At 45.5% G+C, this 23,987-nt stretch overlaps 1 protein-coding gene across 2 annotated transcripts in view; it reads left to right on the forward strand.

Annotated features, from left to right (window-relative positions):
* Positions 1–2,844: 2,844 nt before the first annotated feature.
* LOC115657995 (amine oxidase [flavin-containing] A-like) overlaps positions 2,845–23,987 on the forward strand; it is a 61,838-nt gene continuing 40,695 nt past the window's right edge. Inside the window, exon 1 of one of the 2 annotated variants that reach the window (XM_030576452.1) lies at positions 2,845–2,864. Coding sequence is in view for 1 of the 2 variants with exons in the window: in XM_030576445.1 (XP_030432305.1) it covers positions 14,016–14,061 (46 nt within the window). In the remaining variant the exon portion in view is untranslated. Of the gene's footprint in view, positions 2,865–13,932; positions 14,062–23,987 lie in introns of those variants that run through there. The other variant, XM_030576445.1, reaches the window with a different exon arrangement.

A 23,987-nucleotide genomic window follows, 5' to 3' on the forward strand; every position in this document is an offset into this window, starting at 1 on the left:
CACATTTTGTGGGCATATGGAATCTCTCTCTGCATAATCAACATCAAAAGCTTCTATTCCAACTTTACATGCAGCATTGACCACAGACAGCTCAGTTTTGAAGTCAAAACAGGAGTATGTCAGGAGTGTCATATCTGCAATCCTCTTCGACATTGCCATTGACTGGGTAATGCAGTGTACAACACATGCCAAGAGGCATTAGATGGACACACTTCTCATCCCTTGAAGACCTGGACTTTGCAGATAATGTCGCTCTCCTATCACATGCCCAACACCATATGCAAGAAAAAAAAATCTGACTCAACACATTCAGCCAGCAAATTGGACTGAAAAACAGCCACAATAAGACAGATATTATGACTTTTAATATTGCCTCACCATCACCAGTATGGATAGAGGATCATGTTCTCACCAATGTAAAAACATTCACATACTTGGCCAGCACCATCAGCCAGGATGGTGGAACAAGGCAGGCATTCTGGAACAGAATCACTAAAGCCAGGACCACCTTCAGGAGCTTAAATACATTCTGGAAATGATCAAAATACAACACCAAAACCAAACTCAAGATTTATCAAAGCTGCATACTTTCACACTACTTTAGAGTGCTGAACGCTGGGGAATGAGAAAGTATGACATGTCCAAACTGTCTATTCCATACAACCTGCCTCAGAAAAATCCCAGAACAACCTCAAACCAAGACTTATTTGCACAGTGCAGCCAAGAAAATATGAGCACCATCATTGCCAGGAGGCACTGAAGATGGATTGGCCATGTGGTTTGGACAGAAACTGATTCCATCACCAGAGTGGCAATAAGATGGACACCTGAAGGCAAGTGAAAATGAAGCCACCTGAAAACAACATGTCGAGGAGCTGTGGAAGCTGAGCTGATAAATTGGGGCACAGCTGGGGAACCATTGAAAGACTTGCCAGAAACAGACAGGAGTGGAAGAGCTTTGTCACTGTCCTAAATACCAGAGGCATAATGGGTACTAACTAAGCTAACTAACTAACTAATTAGCATTTCCCTGCCTCAGTTTTTTCACCACTCAACAGCATTCTTTGGGTTTGCATTGGTATGCTCTGTGGGATCCAGGATACTTCCCGCACAACTGCATAACTTCTCTTTGAAACATGGACATGGAATCGCTCCTTCCAAAGCTCTTTGTGTGTATCTCCATGCATCTTCCAATGTGAGTCCTTTTATAACTTTTTACTTTGGACACCTGTCACTTTATCTTGCTTGGTAAATTTCTGCCTCTCTCCACTTCCCCCCCTCCCTTCAGCCAGGAGGAGAAGTATCTTCTCTCAGTTCAAGTTGTCATGATATAATTCCCCAATCTGAACCTTAGAGTCCAAAAGATGGGGTACCAGCATGAATTCTTCTAAGCTTAATTACCAACTTAGATCTGATAGGCTGCCACCACCCAAAAATATAGTGTTTTGGGGCACTCTGGTCCCCCCAAAACCTTCCCTGGGGACCCCAAGACCCAAATTCCTTGAGTCTCACAACAAAGGGGAATAAACCATTTCCCCTCCCCCTCCTTTCTTCCTCCCACATCTTTCCCGCCCTGGGTACACTAGGAGATCACCGTGATTCAAAGTCCTTGAACCACAACACAGAGAAATCAGGTTTTTTCTCCCCCTCCCAGGCTTTCCCTCCCTGGGCTATCCTGGAGAGAGAGAGACAGATTCAAGCTCTGTGAATCTAAAACACAGAGGAACTTCACCTTTCCTCCCTCACTCCTCATTCCCTTCTCCCACCAATTCCCTGGTGAGTACAGACTCAGTTCCTTTGAGCCTTAACAAGGGGGAAAAAATTGATCAGGTCTTTAAAAAAAAAGCTTTTAATAAAAGAAAGAAAAAAGTAAGAAATCTCTGTAAAATCAAGATGGAATATTACAGGGTCTTTCAGCTTATAAATACTAGAAAGAAGTCTCCCCCCAGCACAAATACCAATCAAAATCCGTCCAGCAAAATACACATTTGCAAATACAGAAAACAATCAAAAGACTATAACCACCTTTTCTATGTAATACTCACTATTCTGAATATATACATAACTGTAGCAGGGAGATTGGCACGTCTGGTCCCTTTCAGAACCCAGAGAGAACAAAGCAAAACTCAAAAAATGCAAACAAAGGCTTCCCTCCACCGAGATTTGAATGTATCTTGTTTCCTGATTGGTCCTCTGGTCAGGTGTTTCAGGTTCACTGTTTGTTAACCCTTTACAGGTAAAAGAGACATTAACCCTTAACTATCTGTTTATGACACAAGCAAACCCATTGGCTCCTGGCCGCTACCTTGAATCAGTGGTCATTGAGTTCTAATGACCAGCCCTTGTCCCTAGTCTGGCAGAGACAGGACACAGCCCTGCCTGCTTATGGTGAACATACATATAAAGAGGTATTCAAAATATAGTAATTTTCATAGTAACAGCTCCTTAGTATCAACCAGACTTCATAAATTGTACATAAGCTCCCCAGATCACCACAATAATTAATTGGGTCCAATACAGAAAATTGAAATTTTTGTTTTAAAAAATTATTCCTTAGGAAGGTAGATGGGAGAGACGGGAAAGGCTATTGCTAGGATAGTTCTGCTGGAAGGATATAGAGTAAATGGGATTATTTCTAATCAGATTACTCACTAAGGGATCAGAATATGAACTACACACCCCAAAGAGACAAAAGGTCTCTGGAGATACAAACATGAACTAGAGAAGAATGAATGTTTACTAAGGTGAAACCAAACTTGCTTCCATAACAACGTTGCAGTTGGCATAAAAACATTCAGGCAAGGCGGGATAGTGATAACTAAACATTGTGAGAAAGGTACATGGAAAAGCCCATACCTCTGACTGTGAGTACTTAAAGACAAAGATATTAACCATAAAAGAAAGCTAGAAGTACTGTATCTGCCTTTATCTTTAGTGCTTTCATGTAATCCGATTTATTTACTCTCTTCTGCAGGGACAGACAGCTGCCTCCATTAGAGAAAAGTATTCCCAGCAATCATTTTCTTAACTGGAGACTAACTTCATACAGACCTTTGCAAACCTGTTCCTTTGTTTTTTAGAGAAAATTCTCCTTTTAGAACAGGATGGATGATTTAATGCTGCCTGTCTTGTAACCTCTACGAGCACAAGAACTAGTTTTTTGGGTAAAAGAGCCCCAGTTAAGTGTAATATCTCACATTCATGGGGGTTCCCAGGGTTCTGAGAACAGAACTTATATATTAAACCACACACACAGTCATTTATTGTGACAAACTCCTGTTTATATCCATGCTATACACTCTACTTTAATAAGGTATTGTAGACAATAAGAGTAAAAAGTACAATCAACATGATGATTTGTAACAGAGAGGCTCCAGCTGAGATTAGGGTACCATTGTATTAAGCACTCTATTAACTTGTGGTTAGAAGCAGGGTAAAGAGGGAAAAGTCACAGAGAAATGAAATGATTGTCCAAGTGGCAGAGCGAGGAATAGAGCCCAGATCTTTAGACACCCAGTACAGCGTCTTATCCACACTGGCTCTCGCATTAACAGTTTTTGATTTAGTTTTATGGGCAGAGAATTCTACCCGTAAGAAACAATATACATACCCTTTCCTCTAGAACTACAGCCAGCTGCTATAGCCAGTCAAACCAGTCCTACTGCTGTCCCAAAGGCTAGATTTATGACTCTTTGTTTACAGTTGCAAGCAAAAGTGAACTTGCGTTGCCATGGCAGTTTTCATCTAATCCTCCTTACATATGCATGGGATTTCATTAGGGTCATTAAGGGTTTTATGTCATAATACAGAGTGTGAGTGCTGAAATAATTTTTAAGAATAATTTGAAAATCACAGTATACAAAGTGAGATTGTCCCATTTCTTGCATGCTGCATAAAGCAGAAGAAACTGTGTACAATGCTGTCTTTTAGGGACAAACAGGTACAAGTTAACCTGCAAAACTCTGTGCTGCTGTGCCCCTCATTTCCAAGGCGGCAGGGCATTGCTGCACACCAACTGCATGCCTTGGTCATGCAGAAATGCCAAAGGGGCATAGCCCCACTGAAACAGCCAATGCCAGACCACATAGCCACACTGAAAGGGCACATGGCCAGACCACATTCCTTTGTGCTCAGAAGGCCCAAGAAAACTGCCTCCTCCTGATGTACATTATGTTTAGTTCTGGGCATGGCACTGTGGCTATAGGTTAAACAGCACCAAAGAGAGACAAACAGAATTTCACATTTTACAGCAATGTTCCGGGCCTTACCCTCTGTTTCCCTGGTGCTGTGGATTGAATTTACGGTAATTACCTTGATCTGCACCCCAATCCCTGCACCCCTAATCGTGCACTGTGCTTTCTTCACCCCAACACCTGCCCCCTCCTGTGCCCCACCCCTGCTCCCTTCCTGTACTCCAACCTTGCACTGTGCCCCCTTTGCCCCCAACCCCTGAACCTTCCACCCCAATCCCCTCCCCAGGAGGCTGTGAGGGAGAGACAGGGCCGTCCTTAGGATTTATGGTGCCCTAGGCGGGATTATTTAACTGGTGCCCCTGTGCCTGTCTTGCTCTTAGCAACACAAACATAAGCTTACAGTATTGGAAAACTTGCCACAGGCATGTTACTAAAACCAGTTTAACTTAATTAAGCACACTGTAATACTGATGAACTAACACTAAAAAGTCGCACTATAGAAAAAATTCTGATTTGACAGAATGATGCAAATAATATATTTTTTTAAATTTGTCAACATTTATTGGAAATTTATATGAAGAGGTATTGAAACAAGGATTAGTTTTTAATTAAAAGCAGTCTTTCTGGCTTTTTTGGCTGCAAAATCAGTAATAATGTCATCGTATGACAAAGACAAAGTGATGTCTTGTTCGATGGTAAGAATAGCAAGACTAGTCAAGGTTCCTGACTCATTGCAGAGTGCAGATAGTTTTTAATGAGCTTTAGTTTTGAGAAACTCTATTCTCCTGATGCTACTGTTACAGGAATTGTCAGTAGAATATGAGTGGCTAGTTTGCTGGTATGAATAAACTGTACAATGTCCATCACTGATTTTGCATGTGGCAACAACTCAATTTTTCGTACAGTTCAAGTCCATTTAAATCAAAACGATCACCGTGCTTCAGGAGGCTCTCTAGGTCAGGGATCCACAATGTGGTGCCCGTGGCTGCCATGGCGCCCACAGGGGCTTCTCAGTGCACCCACATACTGGCCGGAGGACGAGCATCTGCAGAAATGTCGCCGAAATTCGGTGGCATTTTGGCGCCAATGCCTCTGGATGACACTGCTTGCCGTCGAATTTAGGCAGCATTTCTGCGGATGCTCGTCCACCACCATGGTCCTTCGTCTGGTGCACACCAGACGAAAAAGGTTGGTGACCACTGTTCTAGGTTCTTGCACTTTGTCATTAGTTGCTCTTGTTTTCCTATTTCGTTGAATTTAGTCCCACTCAGCCTGCTGCCAGCTGAGAGAATGGAACCCCAGGCCGACAGCGGGTTGAGTGGCTCAGCTGGGGTCTCAGCCACCGGCCTGCTCAGCCTGCTGCCAGCCTGGGGTTCCTTGGGGGTCTCCAGGCCAGCAGCGGGTGCTGAGTGGGGCTGGCAGCTGGGACCCTGAGTGGCAATGGGGCAGCAGCTGGAATCCCAGAGCAGCGGCGGGCTGAGCCATTCAGCTCGCCGCTGTGTGTCATCAAAAATCAGCTCATGTGCTACCTTTGGCACATGTGCCGTAGGTTGCCGACCCCTGCTCTATACACTAGTAAGGAGATGAGCATATTACAGTTGTTGGAGGGCTCTATTTAGCAGTAACAGGCTATAGGAAAGTCAGTCAACATTTTTTGTTTCTCTGATGAAAACTGGCCCACTCCCTTCCCCATTCCAAAATTGTCACAAATAATTGTCAACAACTTAATTTTCTGTTTTTGGCTAAGATATTGGTTTTTTTTTAAAAAATATATATATTGAAATTGAATTCAGGATTCTTAGCAAGCATTTTTAGCAAAAAAATTTGCTCAATGACAATCAAAATGGCAACACAGTACTGCTTTCATGCTTGGCTCACCCCCCAGCCTGCTGGTTCAACAGCTGCAGTAGAAGAGGAGAGGCGGAAAACTGCAGGACCCCAAAATCCACATCTTGGGGTGCAGAGCGGCAACAGCAGTAGCAAATCCTCAGGTCTGATCACACACCAATGGGCACCACCGCCAGCTCAACGGACCATGGTGAAGTTAGCACAGCATCTGATCTCAGGGACGGGGCACCCATGGAGCCACAGCAGCTCATCCTGCCCTGTGCAGCTCCCCCCGGGGCATGAGATGGATCACTGCCAGTCCGGGGGAGAGATGCACTCCCCAGCTAGGGTGACCAGATCCAGATGTCCTGATTTTATAGAGCCAGTCTCGATATTTGGGGCTTTGTCTTATATAGGCACCAATTACCCCCACCTAGGGTGACCAGACCTCAAGTATGAAAAATCAGGATGGGAGGTGGGGTGCAATAGGAGCCTATATAAGAAAAAGACCCAACATATGGGACTGTCTCTATAAAAGTGGGACATCTGCTCACCCTACCGCAACCCCCTGTCCTGATTTTTCGCACATGCTATCTGGCTATCCCCAGCCCAGCCGTGTGTGACCATTCCAATCCTGGCTGCCTGCAAGGAAGTGAGTCACTTTCACTGTCATTCCTCAGCAGGTAGGCAGCCAGCCTCACCTCCCCCCCAGCACCTCACCCAACAAAGCCCTGACAGCCCTCACGCCAGGGGAAAGAGTCACACTCACAGGTGAGCATAGGCAGCAAGTTTGTATAATTTTTGTTGGTGCCCAAAATGGTGGTGCCCGCCCCTCTCCCCCCCGCTGTCGCCCTGTAAGCCGATATAAAATGAAGCTACAAAGCGTTGGCACCACAAGATTACAAGGGTCAATTAAAAGTGTAAACTCAGAAGCAGCACTTGCCTGCTTCAATATACAGTATTATATTTTGTTGCACTTGTGAAAAAGTGGGAATGTTCTAAATGTTTTCTCTGAATACTGTGGGTGCCTCAGTTTCCCCTGCAAAGTGCCAATTGAAGGTGCTGGAGACAAAGAGATCAGAAGAGATCCAGAAGAGACACAAAGGCTAGAGGAGGGAGTGTCAGTTTGGAGCTGGCTGGGGAAATGGGGAGAGGCCCAGAACTTGGGTCTAGGCTCCCCACCCTCCAAGATGGACCTGACTGAGGGGTCTTGTTTTCTGTATCTACAAGCTTTGTTTTAGACTGTGATCCTGACATCTAATAAACCTTCTGTTTTACTGGCTGGCTGACAGTCACGTCTGACTGCAGAGTTGGGATGCAGGGACCTCTGGTTGCCCCAGGACCTGCCTGGACAGACTTGCTGCGGAAAGCGCACAGTGTGGAAGGGCATGCTGAATGCTCTGAGGTCAGACCCAGGAAGGTGTAAGCATCTTGTTCTGGAGACAGTATGCTCAGAGAGAGGAGGCTCCCCCAGAGTCCTGACTGGCTTTGTATGGAGTAGTTCTAAAGCATCCCAGCATCCTCTTCCACACCATGCACTTCCCAGAAGTCCAAACAGGCACTGACACTCTCTCCTCTGGCCTTTGTCTCTTTTCCAGGCATTAGGAAGCCACCTGATCTCTTTGTTCTCCAACACCTTCAGTTGGCACCTTGCAGGAGAGCGACCCAGGCCATCAGTTGCCCGGAGACAGGGTTTCAGCCATTCTCTGTGCAAACGGCATCACACTGGCACTCTAGGGCTCTACAACAATCACACATCCTTATCCCACCATCTAGATCCTTGAGAAATGCATAGGGGAAACTGAGGCACCCACACAGTATTCAGAGAAAACATTAAGAACATTCTCACTTTGTAACACCTGTATACTTTAAAGGGTGTAAAATAATCAAGTATTGTGCTAAACACAATGATACTCCAAACTGACCACCAAATTTAAGTTGCATGTTTTTCCCCTCAAGTGAGGGCTCTGGGATGGGGCTAGGGATGAGGGGTTCACACTGCAGCAGAATGCTCAGGGTTGGGGTGCTGGGGGCACAGGCTCTGGGGTGGGGCAGGGTTCGGGATAAGGAACTTGGGATGCAGACAGGCTGCCCAGGGCTGGGGCCAGAGAGGACTCTCCCCCCTCCTTACTGGCAGAAGCAAGCTCCAGGGAAGGGACCCCTCCTCTCTCTCCTGCCCCCCACCCGCAGCACACTCACTCTGCACCACAGTCACTGCACATGCTCCTAGTGACTCTCTCAGGTCCAGAAAACCCACTCGCCTCCCCTATGATGGGTACCAGGGCGGGGGGGTTGCCATCATGTGTGGCCGCCCCATCCCTGCTGCTGCCACTGAGTGCCAGGGGAGCGGGGGAGAGAGCTCCCAAGCATGTGTGTGCCTCCTTCCCCCTCCTCTCTTCCTCTTCCCCTCCCCCAGTGCTCCAAGAGGCTGCCTCCCAATGATCTCTATAGCCTTAGGCAAAAGCAGCCCAAACAAAGGAGAGAGGCACTGGCTGTTTTCTTTCAGCCAGGGAAGTTCCGAGGTGGGGGCAGAGGAGAAACCCAGCTCCAAATATTGGTGGAGCACAGCCCCCAGCCTTGAATATTCCTGGTGCTTGAGCACCTTGAGCCCCTATAAGCTGCCACCCTGCAGGTGAGTTCCTTCCCCTACCCCTTCCCAGAGACTTCCCAGCAGCCAATCTCCTCCCTCAGACTGTGCTGCATTCGGCTCTCTCTAGGACCCAGCAGCCCTGCTCTTACATTCTCCACTGCTTCCCCTCTGTCTGAGCTCCCTGCAGAGCGGTGCCCCCAGACCTTTTGGTAACCTAGGCGGCTGCCTATTCTGCCTATGCAGCAAAGAATCCTGTGGCACCTTATAGACTAACAGACGTTTTGGAGCATGAGCTTTCGTGGGTGAATACCCACTTCCTCAGACGCATGTAATGGAAATATCCAGGGGCAGGTATATATATGTGTGCTAGCAAGCAAGCTAGAGATAACGAGGTCAGTTCAATCAGGGAGGATGAGGCCCTGTTCTAGCAGTTGAGGTGTGAAAACCAAGAGAGGAGAAACTGGTTCTGTAATTGGCAAGCCATTCACAGTCTTTGTTCAATCCTGAGCTGATGGTGTCAAATTTGCAGATGAACTGAAGCTCAGCAGTTTCTCTTTGAAGTCTGGTCCTGAAGTTTTTTTGCTGCAGGATGGCCACCTTAAGGTCTGCTATAGTGTGGCCAGGGAGGTTGAAGTGCTCTCCTACAGGTTTTTGTATATCGCCATTCCTAATGTCTGATTTGTGTCCATTTATCCTTTTCCGTAGAGACTGTCCAGTTTGGCCGATGTACATAGCAGAGGGGCATTGCTGGCATATGATGGCGTATATTACATTGGTGGATGTGCAGGTGAATGAACCAGTGATGGTGTGGCTGATCTGGTTAGGTCCTGTGATGGTGTCGCTGGTGTAGATATGTGGGCAGAGTTGGCATCGAGGTTTGTTGCATGGATTGGTTCCTGAGCAAGAGTTATTATGGTGTGGTGTGCAGTTACTGGTGAGAATATGTTTCAGGTTGGCAGGTTGTCTGCCTATGGCTAAGGACGGCCCTGGGGAGAGAGCAAAGAGCAACCTCAGGGCTCCTTGCATCCAGGTCACTTTCCTCACCTGGGCTGCGTAAGGGAAGGGCAGAGAGCAGCAGCTCCTGATGCTCCCCTCACAACACAGCACAAGTGGGGAAAATGACCTGGATGCATAGAGCACTTCATGTTGCTCCTCGCTCCCCCCCCTCGCCCCCGCAGCTCCCTAGGTGGGTGTGGAGGAACATTGATGGAGATGTGAGCAGTATCTGTGTGTCACTGGTTCACTACCACCCCCATGTTCCTCTGCCAGGGGAAAGCAAGGAGAAATCTGGGCACCAGCCCACATGATGCTCCCTAGGGAGCAGTTTCTGACACTACACACGCAGTATGGACTTCTGCATTTCCACACAGCACCCCCTGGACTACCGGATATCCTGGGCGGCTACCCAGGTAGCCCACCTCTAAATCCAGCCCTGACAGTATTCCCACAGCAGTCGCACCAATACAGAGGTAAAATAAGCTCTCTGTTCCAGCTAGGGTGACAGATGTCCTGATTTTATAAGGACAGTCCCAATATTTTGGATTTTATCTTATATAGTCACCTATTACTCCCCACTCCATCCCGATTTTTCACACTTGCTGTCTGGTCACTCTAGTTCCAGCTTGAGAGTCCCCCGTTTATGCATCCCAGGATCACATTAGCTCTTTAGGCCATAGTGTTCCACTGGGAGTTTGTGTTCAGCGGATTATCCACCCCCAACCCCAAATCTTTTTCAGAGTCACTGCTTCCCAGGATAGAGTCCATCCTCCCACAAACCTGTAAGTATGGCCTACGTTCTTTGTAAAATCAATAGCAATAGAAAAGTCCCAGTTATGTCCTTTTCCTATGCACTTACATCACTAGAAAGGACAGGCTAACCAACTGGTTTATATAAAATGTTACAGAAAACAAAAGTTAGCTAAATAGAAAGGCTAATAAAGCTTGGTTTGTAATTTTACTATCACGGAGGCCATGATGCAGAAAGTTACTATGCAACAGTGCAAATGTCAACACAATTAACTTTTTTTTATTGTTTTCAAATTAAGGCATAAATCCTTTTTCTGCCCTACATCTGCATTACAGTGTATTTCAAAAACAAACTAACAAAACAAAAACAGATGCTGAATCATAAGAAAATAAAACCAAAAGTCCATCAAGCCCAGTATCCTGTCTTCCAACAGTGGTCAATGCCAGGTGCCCCAGAGGGAGTGAAGAAAACAGGTAATCATCAAGTGATCCATTCCCTGTCGCTCACTCCCAGCTTCTGGCAAAGAGAGGCTAGGGACAACAGCCCTGCCCATTCTGGCTAATAGCCATCGATAGACCTATCCTCCAAACTTATCTAATTCCTTTTTGAGCCCTGTTATAGTCTTGGCCTTCACAACATCCTCTGGCAAGGAGTTCCACAGGTTGACCATGCGTTGTGTGAAAAAATACTTCCTATTATATGTTTTAAACCTGCTGCCTATTAATTTCATTTGATGACCCCTAGTTTGTGTGTTATGAGGAGTAAACAACAGTTCCTTATTTACTTTCTCCACACCAGTCATGATTTTATAGACCTCTATCACATCCCGTCTTAGTCTCTTTTCCAAGATGAAAAGTCCAGTCTTATTAATCTCTTCTCACATGGAAGCCATTCCATACCCTTAATCATTTTTGTTGTCTTTTTCTGAATCTTTTCCAATTCCAATATATGGGGCAACCACACCTGCATGCAGTATTCAAGATGTGGGCATACCATGGATTTACAGAGGCAATATGATATTTTCTGTCTTATTATCTATCCTGTTTTTAATGATGCCCAACATTCAGTTTGCTTTTTTGACTGCTGCTGCACATTGAGTGGACTTTTTCAGAGAACTTTCCACAATGACTCCAAGATCTCTTTCTTGAGTGGTAGGTATAGTTGGGATTATGTTTTCCAATGTCCACTACATTGCATTTATCAACACTGAGTTTCATCTGCCATTTTGTTGCCCAGTCACTCCGTTTTGTGAGATCCTTTTGTAGCTGTTTGCAGTCTGCCTGGGACTTAACTGTTTTGAGTAGTTTTTTATCATCTGCAGATTTTGCCACTTTGCTGTTTACCCCTTTTTCCAGATTTATGAATATGCTGGATAGGACTGGTCCCAGTACAGAGCCCTAGGGGACACCCTATTTACCTCTCTCCATTCTGAAAACTGATCATTTATCCCTACACTTTGTTTCCTATCTTTTAACCAGTTACCAATCCATGAGGGGCCTTTCTCTCTTATACCATGAGATAAGCCAGCTTTTTCCTGGTGCTTTTGCACTGGAATCTTGATTTTTTTTGTTTCTGTTGTGAGATTCAGAGTAGCCATATTGGTTTTCCCTTTAGACAGTGGAATTTGGAGGATCAGAGCCAAAATCTGGATATGAGTAGGTTTTCCAGTACTGGAACCAGATTTCTGTGATGCAGTAGGAGGACATGTCAGGGACTATTTTTTTAAAAAGACTAGACTATTTTGATAGGCCATTCAAACCATAAAGTTTTTTTAGAGCAAGGGGAGGGAGGGGGGAAGGTGTGGGAAGGAAAGAGTGAGTAGGATCCAGGCAAAGCCATCTTTATCCCCAAACTGTAGATTATTAGCAGCGGGATCCCAGTTACTATCAGCATGGGCAGCGAGTTCTATGCTCCTGTGGTGTCCGGGCACCAGGCACCACAGGCCCGGCTCCAGAACTGGTCTCTCCTTCGGCCCCACCTTCCGCCCCAGGCACCCTCATGTCCACTGGGCCGTTTAAAACAATCTGGGGCCCCCACTCATCACCCGCAGCGCAGCGGAGCTGAACGACTTCCTGCCTGCTCGTTCCACATAGCTGCTGGCGCCTCCCTGTGGCCTCTGGGTGGAGTGGGTCTGTGTCCACGCCCCAAGTGCTCCTGCGGCCAATGGGAAGCTGCTGGGGCAGTGCCTGAGGGTAGCAGCACACAGAGGCCCTTTGGTCCAAACTCCCTCCCAGAGCCTGCACCCCTCACCCCCTCCTGCACCCCCACCCCCTTGCCCCAACCCAGAGCGTACACCCAAACTCCATCTCAGAGCCTGCACCCCTCAACCCAAGCCCAGACCCTGCACCCAGTACCCAAACTCCATCCCAGAGCCAGCACCCCAGACCCAATCTCTCACCCATCCTGCACCCCAATCCCCTGCCCCAGCCCAGGGGCCTGCACCCCAGACCTCCTACCCCCACCCAAACTCCCTCCCAGAGCCTTAGGCGCAGGGACAGAGTTTGACGGGGGTGGGCTCTGGGCACCACCAAAATTTCTACAAACCTGCCACCCCTGCCTATCAGGGAAAAGACATCAAAGTATCTGTCTCTCTTAGTCTAGGTCAGGGGTGGCCAAACTGCAGCTTGTGAGCCACATGTGGCTCTTGTACAGTTTAAGTGCGCCTCACAGAACACCTTCCCTTAGCAAATTAGGGGGTAGAGCAGAAGCTTGGGGCTTCTACCCTGTGGCAGGAATATGGGCTTCTGTACCTGCTATGGGGGGGGGGCACAATTTAAAGGTTTGCTGACCCCAAAAAAAACTTGCATCACACCCCCCAGGCATGTCCCCCTTACCCTCAGCAGCCCCCCCCCCAGCTCCCAGGTGTTAGCACTGCATGGAGATGCAGTGGCAAGCTGCAGGGAGGAGCTGCTCCATTAGATCCCTGGGGAGAGGCGGCAGCAAAAGCAGGGGCTCTCCCTACAGCTCCCAGCTGTTTGCCACTGCTTCTCCCCATGGCCGCAGCTCCCAGCTTGCCGGCTCCAGCAGCTGCCGCGCGGGGAGGGGGCTCGGGGGCACCATGTAACCAAGCAGGGCTGGTAACCCTGGCACAAATCTGGGACGGGGGCACGTGAGCCCTGTGCCCTGGAACTTCTGAAGCTTGTCACATGTGGTGGGGAGGGTCAGTGCCCGGTCTAGGTGCTTAGGCTGGGCAGTGTCTGGGGCTCACCCGAGGGGCTGCTCAGTTCCCCGGCACTGCTGCTCTGAGGGTAGGGAGGGCACTGGCCGGGCTGTCCTGGGTGCGCGCGCCCCCGGCACACGCAGGAAGGGACTTTTCATCCCCAGCCGACCTGGTCCGCGCCCCGCAAGGAGAGAAGCCCGCAGGGAGGAAGAGGAAGCGAGGCTGTCCGCCGGGGTGGCGCTTCAGAGGGCGGGGGACGCTCGCCCCGCTTTTCCCGGGACCTGATTGACACGCAGAGCTGCGCGCTGCCCCCCCAGCGGGCGGAACTCCGCGGCGCCCCTCTCCCCGGGAGCCGTGATTGGCGGGCCGGCGGGCGGAGCCGGGGGTGCCGCTGTCAGACGCGGCCGGGCAGCCAGGGAGACGCGAGCGGCAGCTGCTCCGGGAGCCCGCGCCGAGCCGAGCCGAGCCGAGCCCGAGAGCGGGAGCCGAGGCAGCGCCATGAGCCAGAAATGCGACGTGCTCGTGGTCGGGGCCGGCATCTCAGGTCAGTGCAGTCCCGCTCCGGGCGTGTCCTGGCTGGGGGTCGCTGCCTTTGTAACTCCTCATTTACAGAGGCTGGGGCTGGTATTTCCACCTGCCGCCTCTGTTCCGCGCCCTGGGATGGCGGGGCGGGGAACGAGGTGTGTGCCTCGTGCTTGCCCTTGTTTAGCACCCGAGAAAGTGCAAGTCCGGCGCAGACTCATAGGCCCCTTGACCCTGATTCAGACCTGGCCCAGCGGAGGAGCAAAGGTGCAGCTGCGCTGTGGGTGGGCTTGAGTTTTGCATGCCAACTGAAATAGGCAGTGGGTGAAAGCCTTGCCCTATTGCAGTCCGGTGGGTCGGGTAGCAAGGAAACTGTAACTGCCTCTATCCTGCTGCAACTTGCATGCTGTCTCACTTTAGCTATAACCGTTGCAATGTCCGGAGTTATGTTTTCCCGACCGAACTGTATTGATACTGATCTATACCTCAGGTGTCTGTTCTTGCAATAATCAGCCCAGGTTAGGTTTCCCTTTACTTAACTGATCTTATAAGGAGCGTAGGGTAAAGCACCCCTGTGACCTATTTTGAACAAGTATCTCAGATAATAGGTTGTCTGAGCAGGATGCTTTCTACATTTTCTTTCCACTTTACAATCTCAACTCTTCCCCTCTCAGCAGCAATAATCCTGTTGTCCCCTTTCATTGGAAGCAGAACAGTCTCTATTGGCACCATCACGCTGCTGTCTGGAAGATTGCCACAGTGCATGTGGAAATCTTTGATACTGGTTTGAGAAAAGAGGTCATTTTCAGTGCAGCAACTCAGTGAGCCAATGATCAAACGTCCTAACAGGCTGACCGCAGCCATCAGCTGATTTTAAGTGGGGAATCTTTTTCATAGACTTGTAAAGTTATAGCAGTGTCAATATTAGTAAACAATGTAGCACCCTAGTTAGGTACAATGTAATGAAACGAAGTGTAAACCTCACTGTACAATGAAATTGAGTGGGGCCAGGAGATAAAAGTTTTGGCTTCCTTTTCTTGTTTTTGAAATAGACTAGAATCGTGGGCATGGGGAGAGTTTGTCTTTCACATCTGAGAAGTTAGAAGATGCCCTTACTGTCGTTTTAGATGTTTCTTAATGCATATCTCGCTCTTGCACTTTGTTACTCCTGTCTTGTCAGTAAGAAAACGGTGCATGTGTGAACTAGATGGCTCTTGTTTAATGTTATTGTTTTCATATTGTAGGCCAAAGTTTAGGATGGGATTCAATTCAATCTGTCATTCAACCATGACGCAAACACTATTTTAAAATTGTTGTGGCACAGATATAGTTTATATTTTCTCGATTAACGTTGATCTTTCCAAATTACAGTGTGACCATTAAAACAGGGGTTTTTTCTTTGAGAAAAGATGTCCTTGCCAGAAGCCTGGATCCCTCAGAAATTCTGGGCTTTTCACATTTCACCTGCTACAATATTCTGAACACGTATTTTTATATGATAAGGCAAATTCTTGCTCCATGTACCTGTGCATGGCTCCCATTTACTTTAGTGAGAGCTGCACAGGAATGCCAGCGATCATAATTAAACACTGATTTAGAAGGTTTGGGTTTGCTTTGTATAAATCCTTTAAGCCTGACTAATATGCCTAATACGGTACCTTGAGTTTTCAGATATCTGTTATGAAAATATTTGAGAATTCTGGAAATTATGTGAAGGGGTGACAGCAGTATTAGTACAAATACAGTAACAATTTCAACCAGAATTGAGAAATGTTTATGAAAATTAAATTTTTTTTGTAGTAAAATAATCCCACTTCCTTCAAGTACCGAAGATATGGTGTATTAATACACAGATACAGGAATATTCAGTTGTTGTTATATGAAATTACACGCAGTGTCCTCCAATAGGAAAAAAGTGTTTGCGTATTTCTTAAACAAAAATATTTTTGACATAAAAACAAGGGTTGACCTACGCAATGTCTGATTGTTGTTCTGGTAACATTCAGGTATCATTCTCAAGGGTTAGCTTATATCCAGAATCCTTTGATGGAACTAAAATCCTTATTATGTACAGTTGGAGGTATGCCATTCTTTATAAAGTGGATATAGTTCTAAGTACTAGTTCCCTATAGGAAATGAGTCTCAACTTGTACAAGGTTGTTCTGATTTCTCCATTTATAGAGATGTTTTGAAATGTGTGGTGAACATTTTTAATTATTCCTTGTAATTTTAACTACAACAAGCCACCATAAATTGCTTCAAGATCCTTAGTCATAGGATTCAAGCCTAACAGAACCAATCAGGAAACATCAAGATGTTAACAGTCTCTGAAAACATGTCAGCGAAATGAAAAATGATGAATAAACATAAGACTATGACACTCTGTGGGTACAAGAACACTTTCATTGACCATGAAAACTCTTCTTCAGGCAGTGCCAATTTCATAAGAATTGATGTTTACTTTCTCATTGACTTTCTTATTACTTTCATTTTGAACTGACATCAAAATAAGAAAGTGGTGTTAGAAGAGCTAATAATGTACATCCCATTCATTGAAACTGTATGTTAATTGCAAAACCATTCACAGCTGTTGTTCTACTTTCTTATCAGCTCTTGAGGTTTTTTGCATGACCACTCTCTCCTCACCCCCTGTGCTCCATTATTGGTTCTGCACCATGTTATGCAGGAGGTCAGACTAATCCACAAGCCCACTACTCTCTCTTCCTTCACATATTTCCCAAATACTCACTTCTTCCTGATGCCTACAACAAAGGACAGATTAAGTGGCAGTCAAGTACACTTGAGTTGTTCTCTAATCATTACACATGTATGAAATGTATGTAATGTATATGCATCTCCCATCTTCTTAAATGGCACGTTTCTTGGCACAGACTGTGTCTTCTTAAACGTTTGTTTAGCTACTAGCAGAATGGAGCTCTGATCCTAACTGGGGCTTCTGAGTGCAATTCAAATGGTATTGTAAATTTCAAGTTACAATTTTAAATGAGCAGAAATAAGAAAGAAAGAAAGAAAGAAAGAAATGTGATTTTTCTCTTCTGACGGAGGAAACTGCATCAAACCTGGCTCCTATCCATGGTGCATTGGGTTTTCCAATATATTGCACTAATTGAAGCTCTGCCTTAGTTATGGATGTTGACTTTCTAGTCCGTCTTTTCTGGGAAGATGAGCAGGGCTTAGGTTTCATTCTGTCCTTTTTAGTTCTCTTAAGAAGCTGAAGGTTTGTTTTCTCTGTTTGTGGGATGATTCTGTGTGCGTGTCACAAAAACAGTCAAATTACCAGGATATTAATTAAAACAAAGTTTATCAGAAAAGTGAGAGAAGATCCGGTATAAAATGATATGTATCCTTAATTGGGTAATAGCTATTTTCGATATGTCTCAATTGTGCAATTAAACACTTGAGAAATCAGAAAAAGAAGATGCCCAGATCTCTTGACTTTGGACGTTAGCCCAGCTTGTCAGGCCTCTCTTAGTGTCCGAGTCTGTCTCTCTGGCCTTGGCTACACTGGCGCTTTACAGCGCTGCAACTTTCTCGCTCAGGGGTGTGAAAAAACACACCCCTGAGCGCAGCAAGTTACAGCGCTGCAAAGTGCCAGTGTAAACAGTGCCCCAGCAAGCTAATCCCCACAGGGAGATAGAGTACATGCAGTGCTGGGAGAGCTCTCTCCCAGCGCTGTCGCCGTGACCACACTCGCACTTCCCGCGGCAGCGCTTTGGAGCTTCGAGTGTAGCCAAGCCCTGCAACTATGGGTGTCTCACAATGCTTTGCCTCTGTAGCTCCCAACCCGGGCCCCTCACAGACAACAGGCAGGTCACACCCTGAGTGTCTGTGTAAAGCTGCAGTCTGCCAACAACACTCCAGTCAACACTCTGGCTTCCACCAGCCTCTTGGTGACTCCAACACACTCCCTGCCAGTCCCGAATTTCCTCAAAAGCGCCTCCTGGACAGTTCAGATACTAGAAGTCCATTGCCCCTGAAAGGGATCAATATACAAAAGTTTGCTACTTTAATTGGAGTTACCAAACAATTCAGTTTAAACACCAGGCTGGATTCGTTATGATTAAAGAACAAAACAACCTTATTTAACTACATGCTTCAGTGAAAATTTCCACTTATGTTCATAACTTTACATATAGTGTTGCTTTGTACATTTCACCATGATATTAGCCATCAGCAAGTTAATGGTTTTCAAATGATACCTCACAAGGCATATTTTGTACAAAGATTATTATAGTGGTGAGTAGGGTGTGAATATACAGGTGCATTTGGTCACAACGTGACAATCTTTATATTCTCGAGTCTTTTGAAGTAAAGGTCATACTGTGCATGTTTGCGTGCCAAGCAGGTAAGCATCTCTGCCAAACTCATTGCCACCACCATACATAAGATTATTGTGGCCCTCTTGTTGTGAACTAATACTATTTTCAAAAAATTTCTAACACAGAATAAGCATCTGATGTCCTGGACAAACAAACTTAACCCTGCCTCCTATTATTTCAAAAGAGTCTTTGAACTTGTGAAGGTGCCCTCTAATCATTCACTGCCTTTGCTAGCCTACCTATGTCAGACTAAATATAGTTTGCATAGTTATGGTCCTTTTCTCTAGGGATCTATGCTTTCCTCTGCTTAAGGGTTAGACCATAAGTTAGTTTCTCTCTTGATCAGTACTTAGAAGTATCACTCTTGGTAATTTCATATTTCTCCAGAAATTCAAATATATCCCAGTCTATCACAAGAACATATGCAGAATTATGAAAAGGCTGATTTTCATGCTGCACAGAGGACATGGATCAGAGATGGACAAATACAGGCAGAAGTTGTAGAAGGAATATGAAAAATAAGTGAGATTTAACCCACATGCAAGGATATTTTAGGTTAATATTCAACACAACGTGCTACAGAAAAGAAAAAACATAATTGTGCTTCCACTCCAATATATATGATCACCAGACTTTCCAATGGAACCACACATTTAAGAGCTTTGATCTCTGTGTGAAATATTGAATAGTTGTGAAATGTATGTGTATTCCTGCATGCTATCATGGCAGCACAACTAATGTTGTATATGTGTCTGTCTGTTTTAACAGATCTTTGTATGCAGACCTGCCTGTGGGTGGGAATTTTATGTCAATGCTAATGTCAAATGCACAGTTACTGGTTGAAATTCTTCTCTTGGTTACACCTGCGCAAATGTGGATTAACTTCACTGACTTCTTTGGAGTTACTTCTGGATTTACACAGAATTTGGCCCATAATATTTAACTCATATTACCAAATGCATGCTACTTCTGTGGGTTTTTTCCATCTAACGTGCTTTGCTGTAGCTATCCAATTCAGCTCATGCTCCTAGATCGTTTTTTACTAAACATAATATAGATCCTTATAGTCACTGGTGAAAATTTTCAAATTTGGGTACTTAAAGTCTCTGTGTTTAGACACCCAAATAAGTGACCATAGTTCAGCGGTGATAATCACCCTAAATTAGTTCTGATGGTGTTCAGTTACCAATATGATTATCATTTTGGGAAAAATAAAAACAGTGCAGAAACTGCAGAATCAAATGGATATATCCAACGTATTGCACATGTTCAGTATGAGCAGAAGCACTAATATTTGCTTCCATTTTTCATATCTTACTCAGAACTGCTGTAGTCACAAATTACGCAAAGCCCAGTAATAGTATTTAATTAGTGCATATTGGTTATAGCATTTTGTGACAAGTGGCATGCTTCTCAGTTAGGAAAAATACACTCCTTGGTGAAAATGTCATTGATATGGTTTTCCCTACAAGAGACAAAGAAATGTCCCAAATGTTCTTCATACAGCAGTTTTCATGCAATTGCGTTCTCTAACGTGTGGTGTTCTAAAACAGTGGTTCTCAGTTAGGGGTATGTATATCCCTGGGGATATGCAGAGGTCTTCCAGGGGGTACTCAAATCATCTGGATCAGTGTTTCACAGCTTGCGGTTTGTAGCCTCCAGAGTGATCATGGGATGGGTTTAGGGGGGATCGCTAGTGCAGGGCCAGCATTAGGGGCAGGAAACGGGACAGTTGGTTGGGGCTGCAAACAGCTTCATGAGGCCACCTAAGTTAAATGCTTCAGCCCCACCACCTGGGGCTTGGGCTTCAGACAAGGTTCACAAGTGAAAAACAAGTTCAAGTAGCGGACTGACGTACGTACAATATTTATATTCCAATCAATTTATTTTATAATTATATGGTAAAAATAAGAAAGGAAGCAATTTGTCAGTAATAGTTTGCTGTGACACTTGCTTACAAAATCAGACATAAAAATACAAGTAGTTTTTAAGTGAGGTGAAACTTGGGGGTACTCAAGGCAAATCAGCCTCCTGAAAGGTTGAGAACCTCTGTTCTAAAACAATTACATAAAAGAGAGAATACATCTGACCTGCATTCGTAATTTGAAATCTCTTGGATTACTTATTAAATGAAGATTATTGCACCCATTAGATTGGTCATATGATTGATGAAAGTTATGCATATGGGTGAGTTGGATTTATTGGTTAATGGACTCAAAGTCCTAACAGAATTTCACAAACCTATGTTATGTCCCTGAGTTCTGGATTTTGGACTGTACCTTTTGTATTAGCTGGAAGTTTTTATTTAAATTCCCACATAGGAAGAGATTCCTGTTAACTATCTATCTGAGGAATCCTTTGTGTATTATTTATCCCAGTCAGTACATTAAGTATCCAGTGCTTATGAAATACTCCCCAAATAGCATAGAATAATCCATACAGTCAAAGGCACATGATTTTGGGTGCTTGGATTCTGACTTACATGATTGCTGTGCAACTAAGATCTCAACCATTAACTTTACAACAGTAGTTTTTTGGATAAATATTCATCTGAAGGGTATCATTTAATATGCAGGACTGGCTCTGTGTGTTCAATAAGACATTTAGCAAGTGTCTGTAGAAAATCTATAAAAGACCCTGGAAAATGCCACAAGCCACATTGTGTAGATCCAATATCTTTTTTAGCTGATAACACTTTTATTTTAACTCCATGTCACCATACTAAATTTCATATTAGTTTATTCATTTGTTTATTTTTGTGCTGAGGGGAACATACTGTGTGTAGTGTAGGGTGATTTGAACTTTAAATTCCTCTGTTTAAATGGTTCAGACAGTAGTGCTATTGAAACTTCTTAGAGTAGAGTGCCTCCAGTTACAATGCATCCTGAAATGGAGATCACTTATTCTGCATTGTTCTGAAAAGTATGCTGTGAACCAATTAGAGAGTGGGGGGTTTTAATTGAGAGAAAGGAGTTGATCAAGAAAACGAACACTGGCAAACATAGAAACCAGTGATCTTAAAATTACCGAATAACTGAATGAACCTTCATCCTTAATATTGCCTAGACCGGAACAAAGACTGTCACTGCATCTAAGGAAGAACAAGTAAAGTTTTAGACAAATAGAAAGCTAGTTGCATTCTGAGTGAAGGGAGATTGAAAAGAGGAAATGAATTTAGCCTAGTTACGGTAGTTAGCATTATTTTCTTTTGCTACTAAATTTCTTTGCTATCTTGTGAAAAAGGTAGTGATTGAAATGAATGTATTTATTTATTTCATTCTTGTTTGTTATTTTTCTCCAGTGACCTCAAATGGATCCTTTTACAGTTTGAAAAGAAAACTGAGGCTGATTCTCCTCTCATTTGCAGTCCTTCATACCTTGTGTAACCTCACTGGTGTGAAATAGCTCTCAAATTACACCAGTGTAACTGAGAAGCCCATCAGGCCCAACACACTTAAACTCAGTGACAGATTTAGAGTTAGTGGGGTCCTGTGCTTAGCTTCATTTTTGGGGCCCCGCCTTGGGACGCAGCCAAGAAAAAGAACATTCTCTCTTATTTCCACCCCCACGCCTGTTTTTCATTCTTCATCCTCTTTCTATAAGTAATAGGAAGTAAATGAAAATAAAGTGAGGTACCTTGATTGTTTTTGTAGTCTAACTTGTTTTTCCACAGACCACTTGAAAATCACTGAGGGTCTTGGTGGGCCACTTAATCATCTTTCCAAATATTATTTTACCATTAGCTAACTATTGTAAAGTGATTTGGATAAGAGCGCTTTATAAAAAAAGAAAAAAAAGTAAAAAAACATTGGAGTGCGGGGTCTGGCCACGGCTTGGTGCAGGAGGGGGATCAAGGCTGTGGGTGCGTGGTCTGGGAGGAAGTTAGGGTGCAGGAGCAGGCTGGGGGTTGTGGAGGGGTGCAGGAGTCAGGGCATGGTGTGGGGGGGCTGAGTATGTGTGAGGGGTGCAGGAGGCAGGGAGGGCAGGGGGATGGAGGTGTGTGTGAGGGGGTTACAGGAGTCAGTGAGGGCAGGGAGCTAGGGGTACAGGAGCAGGTTGGGGTGCAGGGTCTGGCCAGGAGTTAGGGTGCGGAAGGGGGCTCAAGACTGGGGCAGGGGTTGGGTGTGGAGCACTTACCTGGGGCAGCTCCTATTTGGTGCGAGGAGTACAGGTGGGAATGTGGGGAGAGGTGTGCAGGAGCTCCCATTTGGTGCTCAGGATTGGGGGTGGGGATGTGGAGGGGTGCAGGAGTCAGGGAGGGCAGGGGCAGGGACATGTGAGGGGGTGCAGGAATCAGAGCTGGGGTACAGGGTCTGGGAGGGAGTTAGGGTGCAAGAGCGGGCTGGGGGTTGGAATGCAGGGTCTGGCCAGGAGTTAGGATGCAGGAGGGGGCTCAGGGTTGAAGCAGGAGGTTGCACTGTGGAGCGCTTACCTGGGACAGCTCCCATTTGCTGCGAGGGGTGCAGGTGGGAATGTGGGGAGGGTGCAGAAATCCAGGCATGGAGCATTGGATATGTGTGTGGGGTGCAGGAATCAGGGAGGGCAGGGGATTAGGGATGTGAGAAGGGGGTGCAGGAGGGAGGGCAGGGGGCTGGGGTGGGATATGAGGCCCCACTTTTGCTCTACCCTGCCCCGATTCCATCCCCTTCCCCAAGGGCCTGCCCCCACCTCTTCTCTGCCTCCTCCCCTAAGCGCGCTGTGGTGGGGCAAGCTCTGGGGGTGGGGGGGAAAGGGCAGGAACGCCGCATGTTCTGAGGAGGTGGGAGGAGCTTGGCTGCTGGTGGGGGCGGAGTCTGCAGCAGGAGCCCCAGGAGCCCTCAGGACCAAGCTTCTGCCCCCGCAGCTGCCCGGCCCTGGGGCCCCGTATTGTTTGGGGGGGGGCTGTACCAGGGCGCCCTGTGTTTTACCGTAAATGTGCCTCTGCTTAAACTTATATTTGTGGTACCTAACAAATCTCCATTAAAAGGGAAATGAGACTGGGGAGAGAGGAAGAGAGAGTTTCTCCCTGAGGATATGGTGGAAATGTGTTCCAGCTCATATTGGCACATCCACATTTACTTGGCAAAGATTTCTGTTAGAGTAATGAGCGATGAGTTTAAGGTGACCATTGCCAGATTTAATTTCTCAATTGTGTGTGGAAATAATTAGATTCTCCCTCATTGAAGCAGTAAAAGTAATCACAGCAATAGCATATTGTTATAGTAGAACTTTAATGTAATAAAGATTTATTGATATTTGCCTTACTTTACTAGTAACTGATGTGTCTTAGAAGAATAAAAAAAAAAAAGAAAAAGATGCACACCTTAAAGTCAGGGAAAAACTGCAGAGACAGCTCCCTAAAAAAATTGTTTTTTTTTCTTCTATTATTCATTCAGACTCAGCCAGGCTACTGCTATAATGAGTTAGTAGCTAATTTTAAGTAGAATATGTGAATTGCCATAGTACTTTAAGAAGCAATAGCCTGCAGTGTTTGTTTTTAACTGGTCTCTTTGTTGCCTATAGTAAACAGGTGAACAGACAAAGAGGTTGACAGGTGAAAGAATTTATCTTTGTGTATTTAAAAAAAAACAAAACTAGCCTTAATTTTCAAAAGTGACTATTGATTTTG

The sequence above is a fragment of the Gopherus evgoodei genome, chromosome 1, assembly GCF_007399415.2.
Source record: "Gopherus evgoodei ecotype Sinaloan lineage chromosome 1, rGopEvg1_v1.p, whole genome shotgun sequence".
Lineage (NCBI taxonomy): Eukaryota > Metazoa > Chordata > Testudines > Testudinidae > Gopherus > Gopherus evgoodei.